The 25,897-nt window shown below is 44.4% G+C and overlaps 1 protein-coding gene across 45 annotated transcripts in view; it reads left to right on the top strand.

The window, feature by feature from the left end:
• The first annotated feature begins 2,029 nt into the window (after window positions 1-2,029).
• The window catches only part of ELAVL2 (ELAV like RNA binding protein 2), an 88,082-nt gene continuing 64,214 nt past the window's right edge, over window positions 2,030-25,897 (top strand). For 13 of the 45 annotated variants that reach the window (XM_086869746.1, XM_086869739.1, XM_086869730.1 and 10 more), the window contains exon 1: window positions 2,030-2,067. Coding sequence is in view for 4 of the 45 variants with exons in the window: in XM_023944373.2 (XP_023800141.2) it covers window positions 6,172-6,300 (129 nt within the window). In the remaining 41 variants the exon portion in view is untranslated. Of the gene's footprint in view, window positions 2,068-2,144; window positions 2,843-4,531; window positions 4,821-5,879; window positions 6,301-25,897 lie in introns of those variants that run through there. The other 32 variants (XM_086869720.1, XM_086869713.1, XM_086869708.1 and 29 more) reach the window with 21 other exon arrangements.

The following is a 25,897-nucleotide window of genomic DNA, read 5'->3' as shown; positions in this document are numbered from 1 at the left end:
ACTTGGTAGAACAAACAGTACTTTTAGTACTGAATTTCAGAGATACAAATATATATAAGACTTGCTGATAAATGCTCCTACAGAATAAAGAACATGAGCAGATTAATTTTGATATCATTAGGAGACTTTCAGAAACAGTTTTGCTGTATCAAAGGGTAAAATGTGCCATAATTAAACAAGTCTGAGCCTCAGATATAAGCCAAAAAAGTGTAGACTTTTCTGAATACTTATACTGCAAAGAGCACAATTTATACATACATCCACAAACTGTTTGTGGATAGACATCACTTCATGTAGGACTTTTGTATGAACAGCTTTCAGAAAGTAGCCACCCCCATCCCATTCTTTATTCAGTTCTTGGAGCCAGTAGTTTGGTACTTTTTCCACCAGAGAGTTATTCACCTTTTTGGAATGCTGCCGATTTAAAACGTTGATGATACATTGTTAATGATCAGATTGTGTGTTCTAGAAAATCAGCAGATGCATTAAGCACAGAACCAATTATGTTAAATGTAAAATCAGTCCCTGTATAACTCTCAGTTGTTGTCACAGTGGTAGGATAGGGAGATCATAAGAAAAAGATGATACACAATTCATTGTATTAAAAATTTTTAAACACACAGGGACACTCTCATTGAAATGCTATGTCTCTATTTGAAATCACACGCCTCTATTTTTGTCCCTTGCTACACACAAATGCCAGAATACTCTAAATAAGCATTTGCTTTCTGCGGGGTGTAAGTGCTTTGCTATTGGAAATACACGACACACACTTGTGTTACACAAGACAGACAAAAAGCCACATCTAGGAAGCACTTCTGATTCCGAAAATAAATGTACAAGTGCAGTGAAGGTCAAAGAGTATACAGAGTAAAAGGCATGCTTCAGAATACCATGCAGGATTGTTTCTTCTGTACATCACCTCTTTTCTTTGCAAATATTTGTTTGTTCTGAAAGACAGGGATTGACTACATCATGAATAAAACCAACCTCCCTTCTCCTTTATTTTTTCCCCTTTCCCCTTTCCCCTTCCCTTCCCTTCCCTTCCCTTCCCTTCCCTTCCCTTCCCTTCCCTTCCCTTCCCTTCCCTTCCCTTCCCTTCCCTTCCCTTCCCTTCCCTTCCCTTCCCTTCCCTTCCCTTCCCTTCCCTTCCCTTCCCTTCCCTTCCCTTCCCTTCCCTTCCCTTCCCTTCCCTTCCCTTCCCTTCCCTTCCCTTCCCTTCCCTTCCCTATGTTTATTAGAGGTATTATTAACATATCATTATTTAACATTCATTAATATATCCACTCCCAGAAGGACACATGGTAATAACGAACTTGGCACACATGCGGACAGAACTGGGCAGAGTGGGGGCATAAATTAAAAAAGAACAACCAAACAAAAAAAGGCAAACAAAAACAAGCAGGCAAATAACACACACACACACACACACACACACATACAAAAAAAAAAAAAAAAAAAAAAAAAAAGAAAAAGAAAAAAAAAAAAAGAGGCTGCCTTCTCGGCAGCACTTCTTGCGAAGGAATGGTGGCACCGCGAGCGGGCCGCCCCAGGCGTGCTGTGATGCACCGCCCCGCTCCCACGTGGCTGACCGAGCGGGCAGTAGCGGCCGCCGCGCCGCGCATCTGCCCGTGTTCCCGGGGCAGCGCCCGCTGCCTGGCGGGCGGCGCCGGGAGCGCTGCGGAGCGGCCGCACACCTCCGCACACCTCCGCACACCTCCGCACACCTCCGCACACCTCCGCACACCTCCGCACACCTCCGCACATCTCCGCACACCTCCGCACATCTCCGCACATCTCCGCACACCTCCGCACATCTCCGCACATCTCCGCACACTTCCGCGCCGGGGCCCCCCGCGCGCGCGGAGGCGGGCCCGCACGGCGCAACGCACGCTGAAGCGCGGCGCCATGGGCCCTGCCGAGTGGCGGCCCGCGCGGCCAATGGGCGGCCGCCGCCTCGCCGGGGGCGGGGCGAGTGGGCGGCGGCCGGGCCAATGTGGGCGCGCGGCGCCGCCAGCAGCCTGCGTTGCGCCGGGGTGCGGAGACGCTGCCGCGCGTGGCGCCGGGGTAGGCGTGGGGCGGCTGCCGCGCGGGGGGCGGGCGCGGACGGACGGACGGACGCGGGACGGGACGCGGCCGCCTCTGGACGGACACACGCCTCTCGCCGCGCCCCCGCGGCCGCGCCGCCGGGCGCGGCACGCACACGCACGCACCTCGGCGCGGCGGCGGGCAGGAGCCGGGCGGCGGGGCTGCTATAAATCTGCGGAGCGGTCCGCCTCCCTGCGAGGCACGGCGCGGCACCGCATCGCACGGCGTCGTGTCCCCCCCAGCCCCCTCCCCCGCCCCGGCCCCCCGCGCACTCCGCGATGCTGCAGTTGGCTCGGGTGGCGAGCCGCTAGGAAGTGACCAGCAGGGAGAGGAAGGGAGAGAGAGAGAGAGAGAGAGCGTCTTTAAAATCGCCCTTCCATCCTTCTTTTCTTTGTTCCTTCATTTCTCCCTCCCCTCTTTTTGTTCCATTGGGTTGCGAAAGGAGGCTCGTCCTGTCACTCTCTCCCTTTTGAGTTCTCCCGTTTTCATTTTTTAATTTTCCATTTTTTTTAATTTTTGATTTTTTTCCCCCCCTAGTGTCGGACTGTTGGGGGTGGGGGAGGGAAAGGATTTTTTTGGTTTTGTTTTGGTTTTTATTTGCTTCCTTTTATAACTGTCAGCAATTTAGCTCTTGTCTTTGAGAGAACTATCCATCTGGCTCTTGTTCCTTTATCGGGAGAGAACTGCACCGATACTTTTTTTTTTTCCTTTTTTTTTTTTTTTTTTTTTTTTTTTGTAAGCCGAGGAGAGGAAGGTAAGTTATGGCTCGATTCTCTCTGTTACTGTACGTGTACGATAGGGCGCACACGACCGATCCCAGAGGTGCATGCCTTGTACAAATACGCTGATCACCTGTGCTCCTCGCTCCGTGCTGACACGGTTCGTGCCGGCGGCGCTGAGGCAGGCGGTGCGCGGCTATGGCAGCGTGCCCGCGGAGCCGAGTTGCTGGAAGTGTTTGCAGCGTCGGGAGGGCAGCCGCTGAACCTGGGGGACCGCGCCGCGCCCACGCAGGACGGCGTGTCCACCCCTACCTGGGCTGGCCCGGCCGCAAAGTTCCCAGCCCCAGTGACTGCGCCCGCCCAGCTCCGGATACGTCTCCTTGTGGGGAGTATCCGAGGGGACGGACCCGCACCGCGCGGGTGAAGGGAGACGGTATTACTTTGAGGAGATCAACTCGCATTTCCAGATTAGCCGGGATAAGGCTCTCCGCGCCTAATTGCATTAGCCGCACGGCGTTTTGTGGCTTCCTGCGGGGCTGGGAGACCACTGCGTGCCGCGGCGCACAAAGACGGGGTCGGCCTTATTGTCAGCGGGTGCGGAGGGCGGGCGGCGGGGTGAGGAGAGCCGCTGAGCTTTCCCGGAGAGAAGTCTGCTGCTGTCGGGCGGGGCGGACCCGTGTCTTTTCGTGGCGATGAATAAGCCGCCGCGGCGGGGGGGGGCGCGTCCCTTTGTTCGGGGCGTCGGGGCACTCACTGCGCGACGGTGCATGGGCAGCGTGGGCGGGGCGGCCCCGGTCTCTGTCCGTGGTCCTAGCGGGGCGGCGGGGGACGCGGACAGCGGTCACCCGGTGTGCGCGGGGAAAGTTTGCGTCCGGCAGCCGCAGCAGGGATCACTGCGGGGCTCCGGGCAAGGGGACGGACGGGGTGTCCCGTCCTCGGGCGCGTCTCCCGTCCTTTCGCCCTCCGTCCCCGCTGCGGTGGGAGGGTCTGGGCAGGAGGAAGAGGCGGCGATGGTAAACGCTGGCGCTGCAGCTTGTGCTACCGGCAAAGACCGGCCCCGAGCACTGCCATTGTTGTTTAGTTTATGCTGCTGCCAGCACGTTACACCGTACCCATCTATATCACGGACGAAAATAACTAATGTGATATCTATATGAGCGAGGCAAATGGATAGTTAAATCTCAAGTCATTTCCAAGGACTGGCGGTGAGGCGGCGTATTTTGACTAGTCGTGTATTTTGACTAGTTGGAGCGCTGGGAGGGCGGGGGACACACCAAACCATGCACTCCCGCGGGGACGGGACCCTCCCCCCGGCACAAATGGCACACATCCCTCTGGGCGCTGGCTGGAGCGCTCCCCGCGCGGAACGAGCCGCCCGCAGGAGCGCAGCCGCGGGGCTCGGCAGCCGAACCTCGCGGGGGGCGAGGACGGGTCCCCCCGCTGTCGGACGCCTCTCGGAAACGGCGCTCCGGGAGCGGTTCTGCTCCTCGCAGGTCACGGAGCGCTCGCTGCTGCTGCGCCCCTTCGGGCGGGCGGCTTGCAGGGGGGGTGGGGGGGGGCTCTCCGCCCCGCCGAGCCATTTCGGGAGAGGAGACAGCGTGAAGCCTCCGGGGCTCGACATTGCACAGGGAAAGACGGCCAGTCGGCGACCCTTATAGGGAGATGAGCAAGCATTGTGGGTGTCCTGCCTCTGACCCCACCGGGGACGGGCAAGGCAGGCTCCCGCCCCATCCTTATCTGCAGACTCCGCGGCCATGCTCCGCTCGCCGTCCGAAGGTGCTCGGTCGCGGAGAAGGGCCCGCCCGGCCTTGGCTCCGCCAAGTGTCCGCATTGCCCGGGGGCGCGGCCCCGCGGGCGCGGGGCTTATTGAGTGGCCGCCGGCAGCGTCACTCAGGCGGTGGCCGCGGGGGCGGGCTGTGGGGGCCTTTATCTGCCCGTCACCGACCCAGTCTCCTCTGTTGGAGCCAGGGCGAGTGCGGGACGGTGGGATAGCGGGAGCACCACAGCCATCAGGTGAGGAGGCTGCGGGGCGCACTGCGCCGCTCTCTTGGGTAGAAGACACTTTTCCCCCACTCCGCTCCCGGGTCGGACGGCAGCAGCGCGCTCCGGGAAACTCGCTGGTCTTGCAGGACAGCGAGTAGACGGACTGCCGGTCCCGGGCTGCTTAAAGAAGAGCGGCTCGAGGGGTTGGGAACGGAGACAGGGCTTACGGGGAGCCATGCTGTCTTGGCGGAGGCTTGGTGGGACGTCGCATTGGCCCCGGAGCGGGAGTGCAGGAGTGCAGGAGAGCCGGAGCGGGAGTGCAGGAGAGCCGGAGCCGGAGCGGGAGTGCAGCCGGCGCGGGGAGCAGGGCGGGAAGGCGGGGCGGGCTGCGCTTGGGGTCTCCGGCGCACGGCCAGGGCCGTGCTTTTACCCGAGCAAAGGGTAAAGGTAAATCAAGGCGTGTGCGGAAACCTTCACCGTCCCCTATTACTGTCAGTGACCGGCGGCTTTCCCTCGGTACCGGCTTGTTGCGGTCTGGATTCCAAACTCCAAGGTACCGGTGGTGTTACTTAAAGAGGGGTTTCTTGACAGTTGCCGACAGTGGTTTTTTTTGTGTTTTTTTTTTTTCTGCGAGCGGTTAGTTCATCCCCTTCTCCGTCTCGTACTAGACGTTTAATCGCTTTTTGTTTTAACCTTAGGGCTTTTCTGACCGTTTCCTTCGCCCCACTCCCCCCTTTTTAGTGTGGTTAAACACTTGTCCTCCAGACAAAACACTGTTCAATAAACCCTCTGTTTAATTCGCAGCATCTCTGTGAATCACTGTCAGCCCACCTATTTCCCTAGTTTGGCCACTTGAGCGTGGCTGCCATTCCCCCCGCAAGCTGCGCCTTCCTTTCCGTCCTGTTCGCGCCTGAGTTTGCTCTAAGCGGAGCGCTTTGCCCGCCCTAGTGCATCTGCCGCCTTCTGAGCGGGGCCGTGGGGCAGCGCAGGGCCGCGGGTGGAAGGCGCGGGGACTGTGGCTGGCTGCGGAGGGGCCGCAGGGCTGCCCGCCGCACCTGCGGGAGCCGAGCCGCGCCCGCGGGCGGGGCCGGCGGCGGCGCTCCCTCCGCTGGAACGGGCGCGGCGGCCCCGGCGGGGCACGCGGTCCTGCTCGGTCCCGGCCTTCCGCCGCCCCAGGCCCCGCGGGAGGCGGCGCGGAGCGTCCCGCCCTGCCAGAGGGGCTCTGCTGGGCTGGGGAGTTCCCGCCCGAGGGGAGCCGGCGTTGTTGGGGGGATGGGGGTGGGAGCGTGCGCGGTCAAATGCTTTCTTTGATGCAGCCGAGAGTCGCACCGGCCTGGCGCGTCCGAGCTTGGTCAGCCTGAGGTATCGTCATCCCTGCTTTATGCACGGAGCATTACCGAGGTTCGGTGTATTACCTGCCTTTTCAGATTGCCCCGTCCCGGAAAAAAGAATTCCCGTTCTTGCCTTGCGTGCGTGGAGTGGATTTTGCTTCAAGTGCGTAACGCTGATGGTGAGAACTCCCGGAGCAGCCAGGCAGCTCTTCCACCTCGTTACCTCCTTGATTGCGTCCGTTTAAATTCAGGTGTTACTTGTTAGAACTAGAAAACTGAAAGCTATTGGAAAAAACAGTGAGAGAAACCACGCAAAACGCACAAGAAAATTTGTTTTTATAAAGCAGCATTTGATTGTAGTTCATTTAATTGAAGTCTCTGAGACTAAAAGGTGTTGCCCTATTTTTTTTTAAGTTAAGAAGACATCCTTGGTTGATAAAGTTTAGTAGCTACGTAGGACTTCAGTGTATTGTGTCCTTACAAGTGATCTTGGATAAAGTTGTGACACCTAATGGGTTGGTCCAGGATATGTGCATTTTCTTGAAAAGTAGTAGGTTCCCGATTTTTTGTGCTGAAAAACTCCATGCCATTTGAATTTGTCCTTGCTTTGATGGCAAATTTTAAATTAAACCGAGGGAGGCTGGAAGGTGTTCCTCTATCTGGGGACATTTGGTTGAGGAAGCACAGTGGTATTAGTTACAGCTTCAGTGTTCCTTTTTCGGTTCCATGAATCCTGAAGTTACATTCAGGATTTTTAATCTGGTTTCTCTGACCTTTTAGAAATGTTGTATTAGGAGTGATGTCTCTAGTAGTGGACTTCAAACTCATTTATAGTGATTATGTGTAAATAATTTTGTTTGCAAATATAAAATTGGCAATTCTGTGTACACTGTGTACAACAGAATATTACTTAACTGGAGAGAAATGTAGATACTTGAAGTTTTTGTCTGATATATTATTGAGCATTTGTAACTACAGATACATACTAATGACCTTGAAACTGCTAAGGAATTTTATCAGATGTATTCAAATCTGACCAAGCACATCTTTAACGCTCCTTTCAAATGTCTTCTGGATTTACCCACACTGGTATTTCTGCTTCGGCAATGGATTTATTTTATGTGGTTTTATTCTGGTAGAGTGGTTCATCTTTTTAATATGCAGTGGAGATTTTTAATTGCTTTATTCTTTGTGGTGGATATGTCTCAAATATGCCTGTATTTACATTAATGTTTTCCTATTATTAGGGTAATCATTTAGTTTAATATTCTTGCAAGTAAGTTTATTGTGACTTTGCCATATTAATGTGACATTGAAGTTTTATTCTTTCTTCTGACTGCTTTTAAATGCTGTTTTAATGGGAGGGAAAGATTTACTTAATGCATTTTCAGAAATTGTGACCTGCCATATTTAAGACAGAGCTAGATGATCTAGGTTAAAAGGAAAAAGACAGAAACGCTTGCAGAATATTTCTCAGGTTTCTAGATGACAATATTCAAACTGCGGTGAAGGCCCAAACTGAGTTCTATTTAAGTCCTTGTAATACTAAGATAGAATTTTTGGGAGACAAAGCTAAGCTTACTTTAGTTGGAGACTAGGTAGGAAATAGATGACATATGATCTAGTGTTCTAAAAGCCCAAGGAATAGCTCAGTTTTCTTGTGCTTCTTAAAATAAGTCAATACCCCTGCAGATGTAGACTTTGCAGTTAAAAATAGTACAAGGATGCAAGTACAAGCTCCTGTCTAGTAACAGCGATGCAGAAATGCTGCTTCTATAGGTAAAACTCTTTTTCTTACAACATAATCCCTTTTGGCTGTATTTGTCGCCAATGATGTTCTTCATTGCAATAAATCCAACTGTCAGCTAATGGATAAACTCAATTTGTGATGGAAATACATTTCAGTATTGCTTTAATGCCATCTTTACTTTTGCTGAAATGCTTTTTTGATAGATGCCAGTGTCTGCAGAGGACAGTGAGTGTTACCAGCTGTTGATAACATTTGAAAAGTGTGAGAGAATGTTGCTTTAGTGCATGGAGATTCCTGACATCCCCCAAATCATTTGAAAAATCACGACACTGTCCAGCAGGATTAGCTGATGGTGTACATCTGTAGTTCCATTTCTGAAGGAAGCTGCTACATGTGTTTTTTTGATCTTGCCAGTGTAAAATCTACCCAATTTGACGCACTCAGGAGGATTAGTTCTGGAGAAGCTGAAATAAGACCATTTTTAAGTTTCAGCTACTACAGCTGGTGGGCCAGATCAAGATGTTTTGTAGCCTAATCCATATGGAAATTCTGAAAGTCATACCAAGTCTCTGGTGGCTAAATAACACTTACAGGCGTCTTGACTGATTCCCACTGAAGCTCAGACAAACTGCCAATACTGGGCAAGAAGAATTCTTACTGCTCAGTATGAATTGTTTATTTGTGGAGTTCCCTTGCATCTAATGCTTACAGAGCTACTAAATGCAGTGCTAAGTCTGACAGAATCTTTGATGAGAGACCTAATTGCTAGTTGTTGGTCTTCACTGTATTTGGAAGAGCATATGTTTTACGTAGACTTTATGACGTACAGTTCTGCAGTTAAGTACATCTTGGAAAGGTGGCCTCAGTGAAACACTTGGCCTTAGTAGTCAGTATTTTCGTAAGGACTGCAGATTTTCAGCTTTAAAACCAAGTGAAAGAGAAAAAGCTCACAGAATGAATCTTAAATATGCTTTCACAGAAACTTATTTAAAAATTCTAAAGCCATGTTAAGTTTTTGAAGTAGCTTACAGTCTAAATTCAACTTGGCTGGAAAAATATGTTGAGTTTTAAGAGCAGTAATTACATAACGTAGAAAATTGTAACGGGAAGGTCTTATTTTCATACACTTGAAAATTGACTTGGGAACAAGCTGAAGTTTTCCAGATGGTGATTAAACTAGTGTCATACTGTTTCCTATTCTGTCTGAGACTCGTGGTTCTCCTGTACTTAAGCAACAGGGGTTTTAATTTTTTTTGGTAGTCATAGTAAACTTCAATGTAACGAGTGTTTGAAAAAGGCTGTGGTTTTTTGATTAAAGTTAGGATGGGAGTTAGGTGTTTGCATGCAGTAAGCATGCCAGCCAAGGATCAGAATGAGCATAATTTTAGGCAGTCTTGCACTTCATGTGGAACGTTGGTAATACTGAGTCTTCATTCCCTCACGCAGTCATGACATTGCTGATGGCTCAAATAGTCCAGCTGCTAACCAGAAACTGCAGGGATTCTTAGACTAGATGGAGCTGTAGGATGTTGTGAGAATGCGTAGCTTGATTTTCAGCTGCAGTTAGCAAAAAACCAGATATATCCCCGTAAGCCTGCTGTAGCTGCCCAAGTGATGCAGAAGCTAGAAAATACTGAGGTGGTGGAACACTTGGGATCTGTTAAGGGTGTAAGACACTTTTCTAACTTCTTCAGGTGAGTGTGGAGTAGAGGTAGAAAGAAAGCATTATACAATGGAAAGTAACTGAATTGCTGTAACATACTGTAAAGTGTGCATATGCGGTCTTGTGAGTACATACTACCTAGCTACTGGCAAAAGAGGGAACATTTTAACATTCAAATACCTTGTAAGACAGTCTACACAGATGTAGGAAAGAGTACTCAGGGTGTCCTGAAATATTCACTGTGATGTGTTGAGCAGACTTTCTGTAGGTAGGTCTGTGCTGGCTGCATTTGCTTTTAGACTGCTCTGGATGAGTTTGTTTAGCTAAATCCTTACTCAGAGTTAGTTGAATAAGCTTTATGTATTCTTATGGAATGAAACTGCCATTGAATGATCACTGGAATACTGTTGTTCTTCTGTGCCTTAAATCTTGATGTCAGAAAGGAAGTTAGTACGATTTGTTTTACAGAATGGATGAAAAGAATTCTTCTTGGAAATTCAAACAAGTACTTACAGGCAAATGCCTTAGTCAGTTCCTCTTATAAGGGTTGAGAGAAAGCGATTCAGCCATGGAAAGGGAAAGGTCATGTAAATTAAACTTTACTACCAGTAGTGTCTCTGCTGATTGTATTTTGCAATTCTGTTATTACATGTTTTTTCAGAGGTAGAATTACTAGGAGTCGTCTTTCTTGTGTTTTGGTTTTTTTAATTTTCTGTTGTTTATTATTTATACTGATGAAAATTTTTGCAGTATTACCTGGAGGCAGATAGAGGAGAAATGAGGGCAGAAGATAGTTTGGATGCTCTATGCTATTTCCACCTAGCTGCATTGGCATGATGAGGTAGGGATTTCAGTAAGTTTTGTAGGTATTTATACTGTATCTACATGCCATGAGGCATAAACATTTGAAACATCTAAAATGGGCTTCTTGAGCTGGCTTTGTCTCTAATTTCTAAATACACTTCTAGATACATACCAAACAGTCACATTCATGGTACCTGATTTTTTTTAGGGAAAAATGTGATTTTGAGGGTCCTGAGCTTAGAACTGTCTCTCTATATATTTGGATTTGGACAGTCAGCCTTGGCATCCAATCAGCTGTTTCTCTGTCAGGTTATGGAAAGCTTGCTGTTAAAATACCTTAATGTAAATAAAATTGGCTAAGGATGTCATGGTAGTGTCTTGTTGTTAATAATGTAACTATAAAGTGCCTTCAGGCAGTGGTTCCCTGGTTTAGACTTGGTGTACTGGATATCAACATTTAAGAATTAAATATCTAAACACCAGAAAAAGGGCAGGTGTTTGTCTCCCTGCTATTCAAACTTGGCCTTATAAACTTGCCACTTCTAGTTTTGTGGTATGTGGTTTTTTGTTTCAGTACCAAAGTGGAGAACTTCTCCAAGTCTTACTTGTGATAGCTTATTTTCTGAATGCATTCTTGAAGTTACGGTCTCTTACATAATGTGGGAACAGCTATGCTGGACTTGAGCAGCATCTTTGGAGGAAGGTGTGCTGAATGGTGAGATAGCTTTTTATAGTTCATGGGACCAGTGGGGGGGAAATGTATTTGATGACCTACAGAAGTAGTTAGGGCTCCTCGCAACACTGCTCCAGGTGACCTTGTGAGAAGCCGTGCTCAAAGTAGTGAGGAGGGGGAGAAGATGGTCTGTTATATCTCTGGTCTAGCAAAGAGTGTTTCTCTTTAATAGAGGAAGGAAGATGGATGCAGGAGGGAGTAGGTATTGTGGCCATCTGTCTTGGCAGAGGAAGACTGTTAATGGGCTATTTCGATTTCTGAAGTTGCTTTGAGCACATGCATATGTCACCATTGCACTGAAATGGGCAATGTGTTGCAGGAATGGTAGCATACTTACTTTGTATGTTTCCATTTTATTTTTGTAATGAAGTCTTCGTTTTGGTGCCATCCATTTTGTTTGTCCTCTTGAAGTGCTGGAAGATTATTGCTGTGACCTCTGTTTTTATTTATCCATTAGCATTACATTTAATTTAATAAAATTAAATTTGCATCAACTCAGCCCAATTTAAAGGCAAAGCAAAATACTGGGATTTATTTAAATTTTCTATGTCTGCTGTTCTTCTCTAGTGTTGATCTAGCAAGCATAACTAGATATGAACATGTACTGGTAGCATATCACAGTTGATTTAAGAAAGGCTTTTTAATTTTTTAAATTTAAATCTTAAAATCCTAGTACCTGCTATAATTGTAATTAAGGGTATTATTTTTACCCCTAGTAACACGTGTAGAAATCTCTTCAGACATCCTGGTGTGGTTCATTTCCACCCAAATAAGCTTTATAAGCCACGTTCTGTTTCCAAAAGAAGGACGACTAAAGTCATAACTCTAAAACACCATATGCTGCTTGTAACAGACTATGCATGTACTGCATGCATGCAGTAGAGAAGAAATTAGTGTATTAATGAGTTTGACTTTTTAATTTTTATGTGCTTGTACCTTGAGCTACAAGCCCAAATTGAGGTCCTGACATAAAACTGCTATAGCTAATCTGGCCAGAGCACCCATTCTGAAGGGAACTGGAGAAGTGCTGACAAAGTTAATTGCATAAAGTGAAGAAGACAGTAGAAGCTGCTTTTGCATTCAGATAGCTAAACTGTGAAACTTGGCATAGCAATAGCACTTGCTTTGGACTGCATCCATGGTTGAGATGTTGGTAGGCAAGATGAGAATTACAGCCTCATTAACCAACTGAGTAGCTGAATTTTTTCTGTAACAGTTGAGCAAACTGAAAGAAAATTAAATGGAGTCACGCTTGTCTTTTGCTAGAGGCTATTTTTATAAGAAAAGTGGTTCTTGTAGTGAAATTCCTCTGAACCAGTGCAGCTGAACGATATGAAACTGGCTATCGTGGTGGAGATCAACGCTTTTTGTTTTTGGACATACCTCTGGTGATCAAGAATATCTTTTCTGCTGAAATTATAACTGGGCTATGGGTTTTCTTCTTTTGTGTGGAAGGTTTCATGTGCAACGCAGATGTTTGAGATGGTGACTGTTTCTACATTGAGTGATATAACAGAGGATGACCTATTCGAGGCTTTGAGCAATCTAATCTAGTGGAAGATACTACTGCTGATGGCACGGGTGTTGGAACTAGATGATTTGAAGATTGCTTCCAACCCAGACCATTCTGTGAATCTACAGGAATTTTCTGTGCCTGTTTGGTACTGTTAGAAGTGTAGAACTAGCTGTTACAAAAGGAGTAGATAATGCAGACTTTAGCTGTGGCAAAAATACAGCCTGTTTTTCTTTTGTGGATGCAGGTTTTTTTGATCTTTACAAGTACTGTGTGTTGTGTAACCAGGCATAGTAAGGATTACTTGTTTTGAAACATTTTTAGGTGTTCTGAAATGAGGAATGTCAATGTTCCTGAAGAAATGATAAGTCAAATTGTCTGTCTTTGGAGTTAATTGCATAGAATGATTGAATTCATCAGTTTTCCTGCTTGAAGCAGTGCATGGGAACAGAAAATGAGTTGATAGTTATTGTAGAAGTTTATTTTTTTTTAAAAAACTGAACGGTGCAGTATCAGATTTAGCTTACACTTCTGCATATCAATCTTGACTAATCTTTGTGTGTACTGAAAGTGTCCAAGATCTAATTTTTGTGGCTGCTGGTACTACTTGATAAATCATGAAAATACTGAAAATTAATGACCATCTAATTGTAGCTGTTCTCCTGTTTTATAAATTGGGTTGACTTGCCCTTTTAAAATTTGATTTATGTATCTTTTCATGACTCGCTTGACCTAAGATGGCTGTGTTTTTTTTATCTGCATGCATCTCAAAAAGTCTGACTGTTAGGTTATTAGGAAGAGCTGTAAACATGTGGTTATTCATATGTTCAGTCCAGATTAGGACAACTGTGAGTAAACTGCTATCAAATGCAGTACATGAAGGCAGGATTTCACATAGCCCCACACAGAAGGATGTGAAATGGTACACTCGGGAATAGCTTGATACTGCCTGGGCAGCTTTGAATACTTGAATGTGAGTGGTACATGTTTGCCATGCGTATGGACTAAAGAATTAGTTAATCCTCCTTGGAAAAATTACGGAAATTGTACATCAAGATTAATAAGTGGGAATAAGAGCCTCAGTTCCATGAAACGTGAAAATGTTGCGGATGTAGCAAAGAGATGAGGGTACCTTTCATATCTGAATGCAATATGAATAGTTTGAGGGTTGCTCAAATTGTGCTTGTTAACCAAATTTATGAATTTGTGAAGCTAATCAGCCTCCTGGTCTGTTTAAGGTGTGCTTGACTCCATAATGCTGTTTGAGAACTCAGCAGGCGTCGCAGTGGTGCCAGCAGGACTAGGGGCAGAATGTCCTGAGCCCTGGTGGGTGGTGAGCTGGGTTGGATCATAGAGATGGGGTGAGGGAGAGCTTTTCTTTCCCTGTGAACAGCTGGACAGTGGGCCTAATGTCTACAGAGATGGATGGTGCTGCTTCCGTTCTTGGAGAGTTTTCAGCCCATACAGTTTAAAGACCTGAGCAATCTCTCCACGTGGCATGTGAGATGGTGGTGGGTGAGACTAGAGATGACCTGAAGTTTCTACTGACCCAAATGACTCATCTGTCTACCACTTCTGCTGGCAAAACAAAATGCCGCACAGAGAGCTGAGGCATGGCAGAGTTCGAATCTTAGTAAAAAAATGAAACCAGCTCAGCTGCGGTTGAACCAGAAACACCAGCACGGTATAAAATTACTGGCTGTTCTTGAGTGCATTTTAAGGTGAAATTCAGTCATTTGCACAATTTTAACAGTTGTAACACTTGTTTTCTGTGTCAGTCTTACAGAATGACATTCTTCGAGTCCTTCAGTCTTCAGGTATTTGGGATAGTAATTGAACAAATAATATTGTTAGCTACTTTATGCTGCCCTTATACTTTGCACTTAGAGTGTATCATCAATCAGCATTTTTTTGACAAACATTTTCCTGAATGGTAGACCCAAATGTTTACTAATTCTTAGGACTTGTATGACAGTGTTCTTTTGAGAGAAAATAATTTAGTTGTCTTTTCCTCTGTGTAAGTTGGCTTATTGAAAGAGTAGCAGCGATCTGTCTGAGCTTGTTTTCCTGGTGGGGATCAGCCTAGAGGTGCACATATTTAGATTTTAAAGTAGTCCTTAGGGCCCTCTGGGAACTAAAAGTATGTACCTTTGCATGAACCACTTGAGAGCAGTGTCTGTCAGAAAGCTTTTCTGAAAATCCTTAAGGGTAATTCTGGGCTAAATGACAATCCTTTGACAACATGAATGATTAGTGTGATGATATTAGTGATGACCTCTCTGTATAAGGGGTGACAGTGGCCCAGTCTGTGTAAATTAGAAGTTATTCAAAGTTGTTGCTTGTGTAACAGTTTAACTGTGAGCTTTGCTACCTTTTGTTTCGTTTGGTTTTTTTGTTCTTGTTTCTTTTTGAAAATACTGGTTCAGATGGTGTAGGGTGCTCCGGGCACACTTCTAGGAGAACACGTCTGGATTTTGGCCTTGTTTAGACTTTTCAGGGAGGGGCTGTATGATGTCCTGTGGATCAGGGTGCCTTGGTGTGTGTACTATCTCTCTTTGCTTGTTAGAACAGCTTTTGGTAGAGCAGGAGAGGAAACGTAGCTTAAAAAGAAATGAAGAGTGGGAAGACATGGCTAATGAGTCAGGAGATGGAAGGTGGCTATGAAGATTGAAATAAGCCTGTTCATGGAGCAATATCAGTCTGATTTATGTTATGGTGTGTTAGACTTTAATATCCCTGTTTATCCACACGTAACATCTGCATTTCTAGCTTCCTGATTTCTGGAAGTGGCTGTGGCATTATGCAGTTGAATGGTAGGTTAAAGAGAGGAGGCAAAGGACTAGGTACATATATGTAAGGGGAACTTTTGTATAACAACTAAAAACTGTAATACTTTCGTCTGAAACTACTTTTGACAATAATGCTTCTGTCACATACTTCTGCACCCAGTTATGAGCTGATAATGTGTGAATGGCATGCATCTTTGCCAGTTAACAGTATGTGACTGATTGATCATAACCTGTTTGTATCAACAGTACATTATTGGCTATCCATTGTTCTGTGTTACATTTTACTGGGTGATCTCTGGGTCAAATTGGAGGATTTGGGTGCGGGGATAAGGGTAAGGAAGTCCTGACTATGAAAGGAAGGGATAGCAGAGCAGGTGAGGATTGTAAATAGTTAAGGTATTGCTTCTGGCTCATGTATTTTATACATAATAGCTAACTGCCCTTATTCCGTGTTTACTCCATGCTTAAAAATTATTTAATTTGGAGTATGATATGGACAATTCTCTTAGACCTTGGAGGTAGGAAGGAATGGAATGCGTGTTTAAGCAGCTCATGGCAGTGTCTTCTGTTGGATAAACAGTAGTGGTCATGAAAACCAGGTAACTACCTGGAGGATTGTGGAGGATTGCTAAACATGACTGAACATGAAGTTGTTCTTCAACTTCACCTTCATACTTACGTGTTCTTCCCTGCCTGCTGTCCTCTGAGTGAAGTAATGTGAGTTGCCTCTAAAGGGACTGAAAAATAAGTTTCATGGAACAGTTTGGGTTTGAAGTAGACCTTTAAAGGTCACATAGTCCAACTCCCCTGCAAAGAGGAGGGGCATCCTCAGTTTACTCTGAGTCCCATCCAATCTGACCTAGACTTTTTGCAGAAATGGGGCATCTATCACCTCCATCCCTGTCCATCCCTAGGTGTCAGCCACGCCATATAGCTTGGTGTTGACAATCTTGAGTTGCACTTCTAGTGCATTCTGCCTTATGACGGTTTTTTCCACATAACAGTTTGGACTGTCTGTGCAGTTCAAACCATAATATTGGCTGTCTTCTGTAGTCACGCTACATCTTAAAATGTATGTTAAGATTAACAAGAAACTGTCCTCCTTAAATAGGTAGAATTAAGTGGATCTAAAACTACTCATGTGAGACTGCTAGTAACTAGCCATGGTATTGTTATCCCAGAGATCATTACCAGTGGCACAGGCTCTAGCTGGAGGCCTGTCCCCAGTGGTGTCCTCCAGGGTTCAATAGTGGGCCCAGTCTTGTTTAACTTACCCATCAATGGCTTGGGTAAAGGGGCAGAGGCCTGCTCAGCAATTTCACTGACAACACAAAGCTGGGAGGAGTGGCCCATACCCCAGAGGGCTCTGCAGCCCTTCAGAAGGGCCTCAACACCTGGAGAGATGGGCAGAGAGGAACCTTCTGAAATTCAGCAAAGGCAAAAGCAGGGTCCTGCACCCAGGGAGGAACAGCCCCAGGCACCAGCACAGGCTGGGGGTGACCTGCTGGGAAGCAGCTCTGCCCAGATGGACCTGAGGGTCATGCTGGACAACAAGCTCTTAATGAGCCAGCAGTGCCCTGGGGCCCAAGGCCAGTGACATCTGGAGTGTCTTAGGAAGAGCACTGCTAGTGGGTCAAGGGAGGTGATCCTCCCCCTTTACTCAGCCCTGGTAGTGCCACAATTGGAATGCTGTATCCAGTTCTGGGCATCTCAGCACAAGAGAGATGTGGAGCTCCTGGAGCAGGTCCAGCAGAAGGGGACAAAGATGACTTAGGGACTGGAGCATCTCCCTCATGAGGGAGAGCTGAGGGAGCTAGGCCTGTTCAGCCTCAAGAAGAGACAATTGAGGGAGGACCCCATCAATGTCTATGAGTACCTGAAAGGAGGGAGGGTGTCAGGAGATCAGAGCCAGGTTGTGGTGCAGAGCAATAGGATGAGAGGCAATGGACAGAAGTAAATGCACATCAAGTTCCACCTGAGTAAGGACTTCTTTACTGTGCAGGTGACTGTGCACTGGAACAGGCTGTCCAGAGAAGTTACGGAGTCTCCCTCACAGATGTTCTCAAGAACTGTCTGGATGCAATCCTGTGCAACAGTGCTCTAGGATGAAGATACTAGAGCAGGGAGGTTGGACAAGGTGACCTACTGTGGTCCAACCTCACCTGTTCTATTTTTAACTTATGTTAATGTTTTGGCCTAACAGAATTAGTGGTGAAGTCTTGTTTTCTCTCCCTTTCAAATTCCCACTTTTCTCAGGAGAAGCTCAGGATTTAATTCTGAGAGTCATTTTGATGCATTGGAGTGACCAAACAGATAGCGGGGCTAGCAAACATCTGACTATGCAAATAAAATTTGGGAGTGATGATATGAGAAAGCTTGTTCTGTCTATGCAAGCTGCTGAATCCAGTCATGAACAAGTACAAAAGAAACTTGAGAAGCCTGGATAGAGACTGATACTGTAGAGAAGGATAAAAAACCTCCAATTGTGAAGTAGTCAGATGAAACTCTTGCATGTCCTTAGTGCTTCTTCTGTGATTAAATGTTGAGATTGTTCTGCCACAGAGGCTCCTCACTAATATCTAGGAGAGGTCTTCAATCTCATCCTTTCCAAGTAACATCAAGAAGGAATTGTATAAAAGGAGTTCTTTATCACCCTCTTCTAGAGAAGCTGACATCAATTTTTAAACATCTTTTCAGTCCAGTGAGTTGTAATAACTTTACAACTTAATTAAAAATAGCCTCTCCTCAAGGTCCACTTCTGTAACAAACCAGGGTAATGCTGTCAGTGTATTAAGGAGAGTATCACTTGGCATGCTTTTGATGGCAAGCAGCTGGCAATTTCTGTGGCTTTTTCTCTGAAAGCACACTTCCTGACAGGTACCTGCTGTATACTTTCCTGGAACTGCTTTGCTGTTAATTTGGATTGGGAAGTGCTTATGACCTACTGTATTGTATAGGTATAGCTAGAGAACAGCCTTTCGCTATCTAGTCAATATTTCCTTGCCTTTTTTAAAAATTCAATTATGAAAACTGCTTAAGCTAAGTGTATTCACCCTTAAAATCTGCAGTACTACTGCTGTTTAACTGTAAAGCATCATTGGAAATTGTGTAGAAACACAGACCTGTGTTTTCTTCCCTTCTTTGTCCACATCGCTTGGGCACAAAATGAGTTGTGTTAACACGGGTTGTATGTGACTCTGGGATTTTGCATATGTCCCACTCTCATTTGTGTGAAGCAGGTAGCAGGTGTTTTTTGAAGTTGTCAAGCTTACATGTCATACTGTCCAATTTGGAGATGGAAGTGGTGGGACCTGCAAGGTGGCTGTGTTTGCTGTGGAGCCTCCTACCAATGAGAAAATTATTAATGATCCTGCAACTGTATACTCCTCAATTCAGTAGCAATAAGCTACTGTTGTTCATGTTAAGATATCAGTTGTCTTCATTTTTTCATATATATATATATCTTCTGCTGAATTAATGCAAGATGAATCAAGAAATGGAATATGTAGCTGTGGTGGTGTTCTCTCATGTGCCTGGCCTGCTGTGTGGAGAGCTCCCAGAAGCAGAGGAAGCTTCTTTGTGAATAATTGTGACTGGTTCTGGTGTGTGTTGTTTCTCCAACATTTACTAAGCCAACAAGGCACTGGTAAGGGTACAAAAGCCAGAGCTGCCTTCTATGTTGCAGGACTGTTTCTACTTTGTTCTTTATGTCTCCTTGTGCACAATGTATGTGACATTGCAAAACCATATTCTGTGTGAAAAGTAAGAGTGCATTTAATTACCAGCAGGAATAAGCTGTGTTTGATTTGAATTATTATGTGTTTATTTGAATTATTTGGTTCAATTTGAATTATTTGCTTCTTGGTATTGGTCTGTTAAATAGACATATCTGTGTTTTGGGATAGGTATTTGGTGAAATGCAGGTCCTAGATATTTAGCTAGAAGTAATTAGAAGACGTCTGACTTGAGTGGTAATATTGGACTGTTATCCGGTCCTTTTCTTCTCTATAGTTTTGCACCAGTGTTTTAATTTTTTTACTGTGGCATCCATCAGGACCAGGAGGGTGGTGGATCAAAGCAAAATTACAGTTCACGGACAGATAAAGTCAGAGGTGCTTGGTAGCTCCAGCACCCGGAGAGGTGGGTGTAAAAGAAAAATGCAAGTGTGCTCAGTATAACAGGCGCTCCAGACAAGAAAGGAGTGAGCAGATGGTCATGGTGACCATGGAATTACTTCTGCATAACACAGCTGTGAAACAGTACTTGCAGGAGAGGTCTGTGGATACGGATGAAGAATTGCATAGGCAAGATCTGATGTGTGTAGGGGGAAAATCCTAGAAAGCCAGAACAGGGATGATGAACTTGCACAATGGATCATGCAACAGTTGCTGTTTGAGGCAGCTTCCTTCTGCTTCAGTTCGTTCCCATGTGTGTTTTTGCCGTTCTTTTTATAGCTTGTATGCAGCTGTTTCTTAGCATTGAAGAATTCAGTTCTGAAGCCTCTGTAAAGGCATGTCACATCTTGTCTGTCTGTGGTTGATAAAGAAGCTGTCACCAGCAGCCTTGAGGAGGTAGACTACAGTAGAAATGTCAGAACAGAACTGGGGAGGTATACCAACTTAATACTTGAGGAGTTTTATCTTTGTCAAAAATTTTGAAGCATAAAACTTTATTTTCCGAACTTCCTTGCTAGGTGTGGTTATTCATTAATTGCATTAATTTCCTTAGAAAAGTGGTGTTCCTTAGAAGGTGGTGTTGGCAAGACTTTTGAGGGTAGCATTGTTTTGACACAGGTCTTGCATTTACTTACCTATTCATGCTGGTAACAGCAGCAAATTTATATGCTTGGGGGAAAAGTGTGACTTTTAAAGGAAAATGTAGGCTATTCTCCTGAGCATAAGTGGAATGTTTATGTATTCTTGAGAACACTGTTATTCTGGCCCATCTTCTAGAATGTATCTCGTCTGATAAACTGGAGAATGTAATTGCTTGTTAAGTGGAAAACTGTGCAAATAATTGTAATATAATGAGCTCATAAAGAACAATATTGAGCTCATTTTAGAAGCTGAATGCTGGTTTGCCAGTTAATTTTTTGTGAGTCATGTGTTTGTTAATTCTTTCTCCATTTATGCTGGTTAATGGTGTAACACAAGTATATACTTTGTTGGTGCTTTCTCTAAAAGTCATTTTGAAGGTAGCATTCCGTCCACAGGCTGTATGGTTGATATATTATCTTTTTATCCCAATATTCATGTGGATTATATCACAATGCTAATTGGAAACTTGACTAAAAATAAAAAACACTAAACCAGAAAATTACTAAAAATACCTTGGTCTGAAAATTACATGAGTACCTAAGGTGTTGGGTATCCCTTGAAGCTTTTTCTCATTGCCTTATCTTGCCTGTTACATAATTGCTGTTGACAGAATTGTGGAAGGTAATAGCTGATGTGTGGATATACCATAATATATTCCAGTACCTGCAAATGCTCTTGAATATTAATGAAATACAGTATAAGTGAACGCTATTTGTCATTACAGGTGAAATAACAAGATGGACATGGAAACATCTTGAAAGATCTTTCTTTAGTTGCAGGAAGACAGAAGGACATAGACTCTTGTGTTCAGCAACTCATTCATTTCTCATTGACTGGAGTTCAGATGCTAGTGGTCAATAGCCCTCTTCTGCATACTTCAGTTTTTTTAATACACTAAAAACTATCAAAGGTACTTAAGTTATATTAATGACTGAAATGATTCAGCTTGGCAGGCACTTCAGGAGATACTCTACTTCAATCCTTAGTTTAAAGCAGGGTTAGCCTAGAGCAGGCTGCCCCAGTCAGTGTTCTCTTGGGTTTTAGATGTCTCCTGCTCTGTCCAGAGAGTCTGTGTTCTCTGTGGGCATTGTTCTGTGCTTGTCAGTGTCAGTAGCTGTTGGAATAAGTTCTCATATGTTTAAACATACGTTGTCCTGACATTGGATAACTCTAAAAAGAGTGTCTCAACATTCTTTACTCCCCTCCATCTGGTATTTATATTGATCTTACCAGTCATGATCAAGGCTTAAGACAAACTCAGCTTCTTCCATGTCTATTGTCACCAGATTCTCTGCCCCATTCAGCAGAAGGCACAGATTTTGTGTAGTCTTCCTTCTGCCTTGCTGTTCCCAGACAACTTTCTAAAGCTGACATGTCTCTAGCAATGCTAATAAGTTGTATTAACTTCAGCAGTTTTAAAGTACATATCGTGTAATCAGTTAGCCTGCTAGCAGTTTATAAAACAATGCACAGAATTATTTTTCCTCCCTCTATATTAAGGTGCTTGATTAAGAATTTGTGCAGCTGGCTGGCTTTAGTTCTGCTTTTAACATTCTTAACAAGAAGAGTTATGTTAATAAATTAATAAAATAAATTAATAAGAGTTTATATTGATAAATATATCTGTAAAGAGCTACAAAATAAATTTTCTGTGAATTACTGAAAAGTTAACATGATTTTCATCTTATCTAAGAGTAGTTAACACCCTTGTGTTTAAATACGCAGCTTGGGTAATTTAAAATAGTGTTACACCATGAATATTTTCTCCTCATTTCTTCTGCAGGATGTTAGGCTGTATTTGGAGACTTAGTGTGGTATAGGGTGCATGGTTGGGTATAAGAGTGCAAAACTGTGTACTCTTTTTAAAATTAGTTTCATATTTGTAATCCACTTTCTGTATTGTGAGTTGTGTGATAAGGATACAATGCTTACTAGAGATCTGGTTTTACAAGAGCTTTGGATGTGCAGTACCAGCTAAGTTCTTGTTCCAAGACTTGCCTAAAAATATGTCTGGTTTGTCTACATGAAGTTATTGTTGACCTTGTCAGAAAGCAAATAACCATCAAATATGTCTAGAGTTTAATTTTGATCTCAAATCTGTAGTGGAAAATTATTGCACTAGCTAAACAGTTGTTTAGACAGAGGGGGGAAAAAAAGTAACTTGTGTGTTTCAGAGGAGGAGTAAAGTGCATTGTTTGTCATCAGCAACATCCTGTAATGAAATGGTGAGGACTGGAAATGATTGATAGCTGAGTAAATTTGTACTAGGCTTGTTGTATAATACAGCAGAAGCTATTGCTAAATCACAGGGAACATTTTTGCCACAGCTATCTCCTCATCATTTTTGCAGCCTCTGACTGAAAATGTTTTGGGGGTAAGAGGTCTTCTATCTGCATAAACTTGTTAGGGAAGCTTATTTCCACCGTGTTCAGGCTTTACGGCTAACATAATCCTCAGTGTTCTAATCTGCGTGTAAGACTGCTCAAATTGTAGTGGAGCCTGAAATTATACTAGGTTGTTCTTATTTAGAGAGATGGCTGTTTCTTTCCATAAGTTTGTGTTTTAGTAAAGAGCTTGATGGAATAAATCCCGATTTTCACTATCGTTTGAAAGTTTTGTCTGCTTGCTGGCATTTACCTTTTCTATTTGTGTTTGACATTGAGGATGCTACATTATGGCTTTCTGTCTGTGAACGGATGTACCAGTAAAAATTACAGATAATACTAAAGGCCCAAGTAATTTTCTTGTTACAGAAATAGCTAGGTATCTTTTCTGAGCCAGTGCTCTAGTATCACTCCTCTATTTTTGACAAACTCAAGCATTTTATCATCCTAAATTAAATGAATTCTAAATAAAGGACAAAAATACTACTGATGAGACTAGAAATAAACTTCCACAAGACTTTGAGCTCAGCAAGAAGGTTTCGTAGTTCTTGTCAAAGTCACCCCTGTAAAAATCATAAAATGGTTTGAGTTGGAAGGTACGTTAGAGATCATGTGGCTATTATCCCACTGCCATGTGCAGGGACACCTCCCATTACACCAGGTTGCTCAGAGCTTCATCTAGCTTGGCCTTGAGCACTTTCAGGGATGGGGCATTCACAGCTCTGGGCAACCTGTTCAGTGCCTCACGACCCTCACTGGAATGGTTTTCTTCCTGATGTCTAATCTGAATTTACTGTCTCTGTTTGAAGCCATTTCCCCTTGTCTTGTCACTAGTTGCCCTTGCAAAAAGTCCTTCTCTATCTTACCTAGCAGTCTTCCTCTGTAGGTACTGGAAAACTGCAGTTAGGTCACCCCAAATCTTTCTCTTCTCCAGGCTGAGCAGTCCCAGTTCTCCTAATGTAGGAGAGGTCTTCCCTTCATCCCTCTGACAAATTGTGTGACCCTTGTCTGAACTCATTCCAGCAGTTCCATCTCCTTCCTGTGCTGGGCCCCCAGAGCTGGATGCAGGTTCCAGGTGGGATCTCACCAAAGCAGAGCAGAGGGGCAGAATCCCCTCCCTCCCCTGCTGCCCACGCTGCTTTGGATGCAGCCCAGGACACGTTTGGATCTCTGGGCTGGGAGTGCCTGTGGCTGGGTCATGTCCAGCCTCTCACCCAGCAGCACCCCCTAGTCCTCCTCACAGGTCTGCTATTGATTTGTTCATTCTGTAGCCTTTGTTGATACATAGACTTGCTGTGACCCAGATGCAGCACCTTGTACTCATTCTTGTACCTTGGTCTTGTTAAATCTCATGAGATTCCCACTATATGACTTTGCTCAGGTCCTTCTGCATGGCATCCAGCTCTATTTTTACAAGTTTAGCCATTGAAAGGTGGGTGGAAGAAAATGGTACAGCATACTAAAGGCATGATGATTAGAAGTATCTTTGTATCTCTGGGTAGGCTTTATAGACAATACCATAGGTTCTGGGCTGCTGCTGTGTGAGTGTACTGGGTTTGTCTGAGTTTTCTTCACGGTGGCTAGTGTAGAGCCATACTCGGATATTTTATACAAAGTACTTTTCTATTTGTGCTGAGCACAAGTACTGCCACTCTGGTAATGAAGTGGGGGTTGCATGGGAGCTTGGGGGTGAGATACCATGAGAACAGTTGACCCAAACTGACCAAAAGGATATTCCAGACCATGATATCCTGCTTAATGTATAAAGCTAGGTGAGGGGGCAGATGTTTGCAGTTACAGCTTTTGTCTTCCCAAGTAGACATTACATGTGATGGTGCCCTGCTCTCCTGGAGCTGGCCAGCTTAGCTTTTGTGATGCAGATACAAACTCCTGTGCTTTAACATGTTTTGATTAAAGGAGTTTTTTTTTTTAGTACAAGAAACAGCAAATGTCTGGTATCTATTTCCATAGTAGAAAATGGTGTTGAAAAGCAGAAGACAGGTTGAACCTGTGTTAGGGTAGTCTTCCAGAGTAAGTCTGCTAGACTCAGAGCTTCAGGAAAACAGGTCCAGTGAACACATCCAAGCTTTCATGACTCTTTCTCTGAAGTCTTAGAGGAGAACTGGCCATCTGTTTTAGGTTGTTTATAACTGTCACTGTTTAAATAACTCCATTGTGTGCCAAAATTTTGAGTCCTGTGTACCAATTGAGCTGAGCAGATGCAAAGAATAGAAGACAGAATCAAAAGCACTTAGGCAGTCTGTACAAAAATGAAGTGTTATGAGCTAAAGAAAAGTTAGTATTTTGTGCCTTATGCCCGTTAACACTTCCAGTAAGTTTGAATCATTCATTATGTGAGATTTCCTGGTTGTGAGACAGTGTTACCCCTGTATGACAGATTGTGCTGAGGAGGACGGTGAGCATTTAACTCAATGAGGCAATGGATTGAAAGAAATTGAGTATAAACAAACCTGAGCGCCAGTGGAATACTCAGTGCATGAAGCAGACTTTAAAAACTGACTTAATAAAGGGATTGAGTAGGGTGGTAATTTGGGAAAAGTGAGGTTGGTGTAGCATGTTTGACATACTCTGGCATGGTTTCCATTTATTTATTTATAGGTTAAGTTTGTTTTCTGACACCAGGTAGTAGGTTGCACAGCAGGCTAAGTATCTGATGGGTCTTGCTTTTTTTTCTTAAAAAAAAATAAAAAAAATCCAGTTGTTTCTGTATGCAAACAACTGCCCTTAAAGTGAGGTGTTTTTTTTTTTTTTCACTGAAAATGGAGAGGAGCTTTTAGAAATCTCTTATGTGACAATTTATCTGCTTAGAATTGGATGAGATTGTTGGTAGTTGTATATGAAAGTTTAGAGGAAACCTGCTTAAAGAAATAGCTTGTCTGTTTCAGCATTACTTGTGCCAGAGGTTTACTGGGGAGGTGTCAGGAAGCAAATAGTTTGCCGTAAATTGGAGACATAAAATTTATGATGCTGGTAATAAAGAGCCAACTTTGATGCCTGTAGATGGGTACTAGTCACCTCTGTCAAACTTGAGGCATTTCATACTTGTGCAAACACAATACAGTTGGACTTCCAAAACTTCAGCTGTTAGAAAGAGTTGCCTTTTGTTTAGTTTACAGTTGCAGGTTGGGATGTCAGGGATTATTGGTATGAAAAGACAAAAGAGAACTGCAAGGCTGCAGGATGTTTCACCTGAGAGTGACGTGGGTAGTTAACCTGTAGTTATGGGGGTTTTTATCTTCTTAATTAGTATCTTTTGGTTATGTATACTGCTCATAACAATTCATAACAATTCAGGGGAGTCA

This window comes from Cyanistes caeruleus, chromosome Z, assembly GCF_971803275.1.
Source record: "Cyanistes caeruleus chromosome Z, bCyaCae1.hap1.1, whole genome shotgun sequence".
Lineage (NCBI taxonomy): Eukaryota > Metazoa > Chordata > Aves > Passeriformes > Paridae > Cyanistes > Cyanistes caeruleus.
Note: the sequence above shows the minus strand (reverse complement) of the source record. Positions and strands in the feature narration are given on the sequence as shown.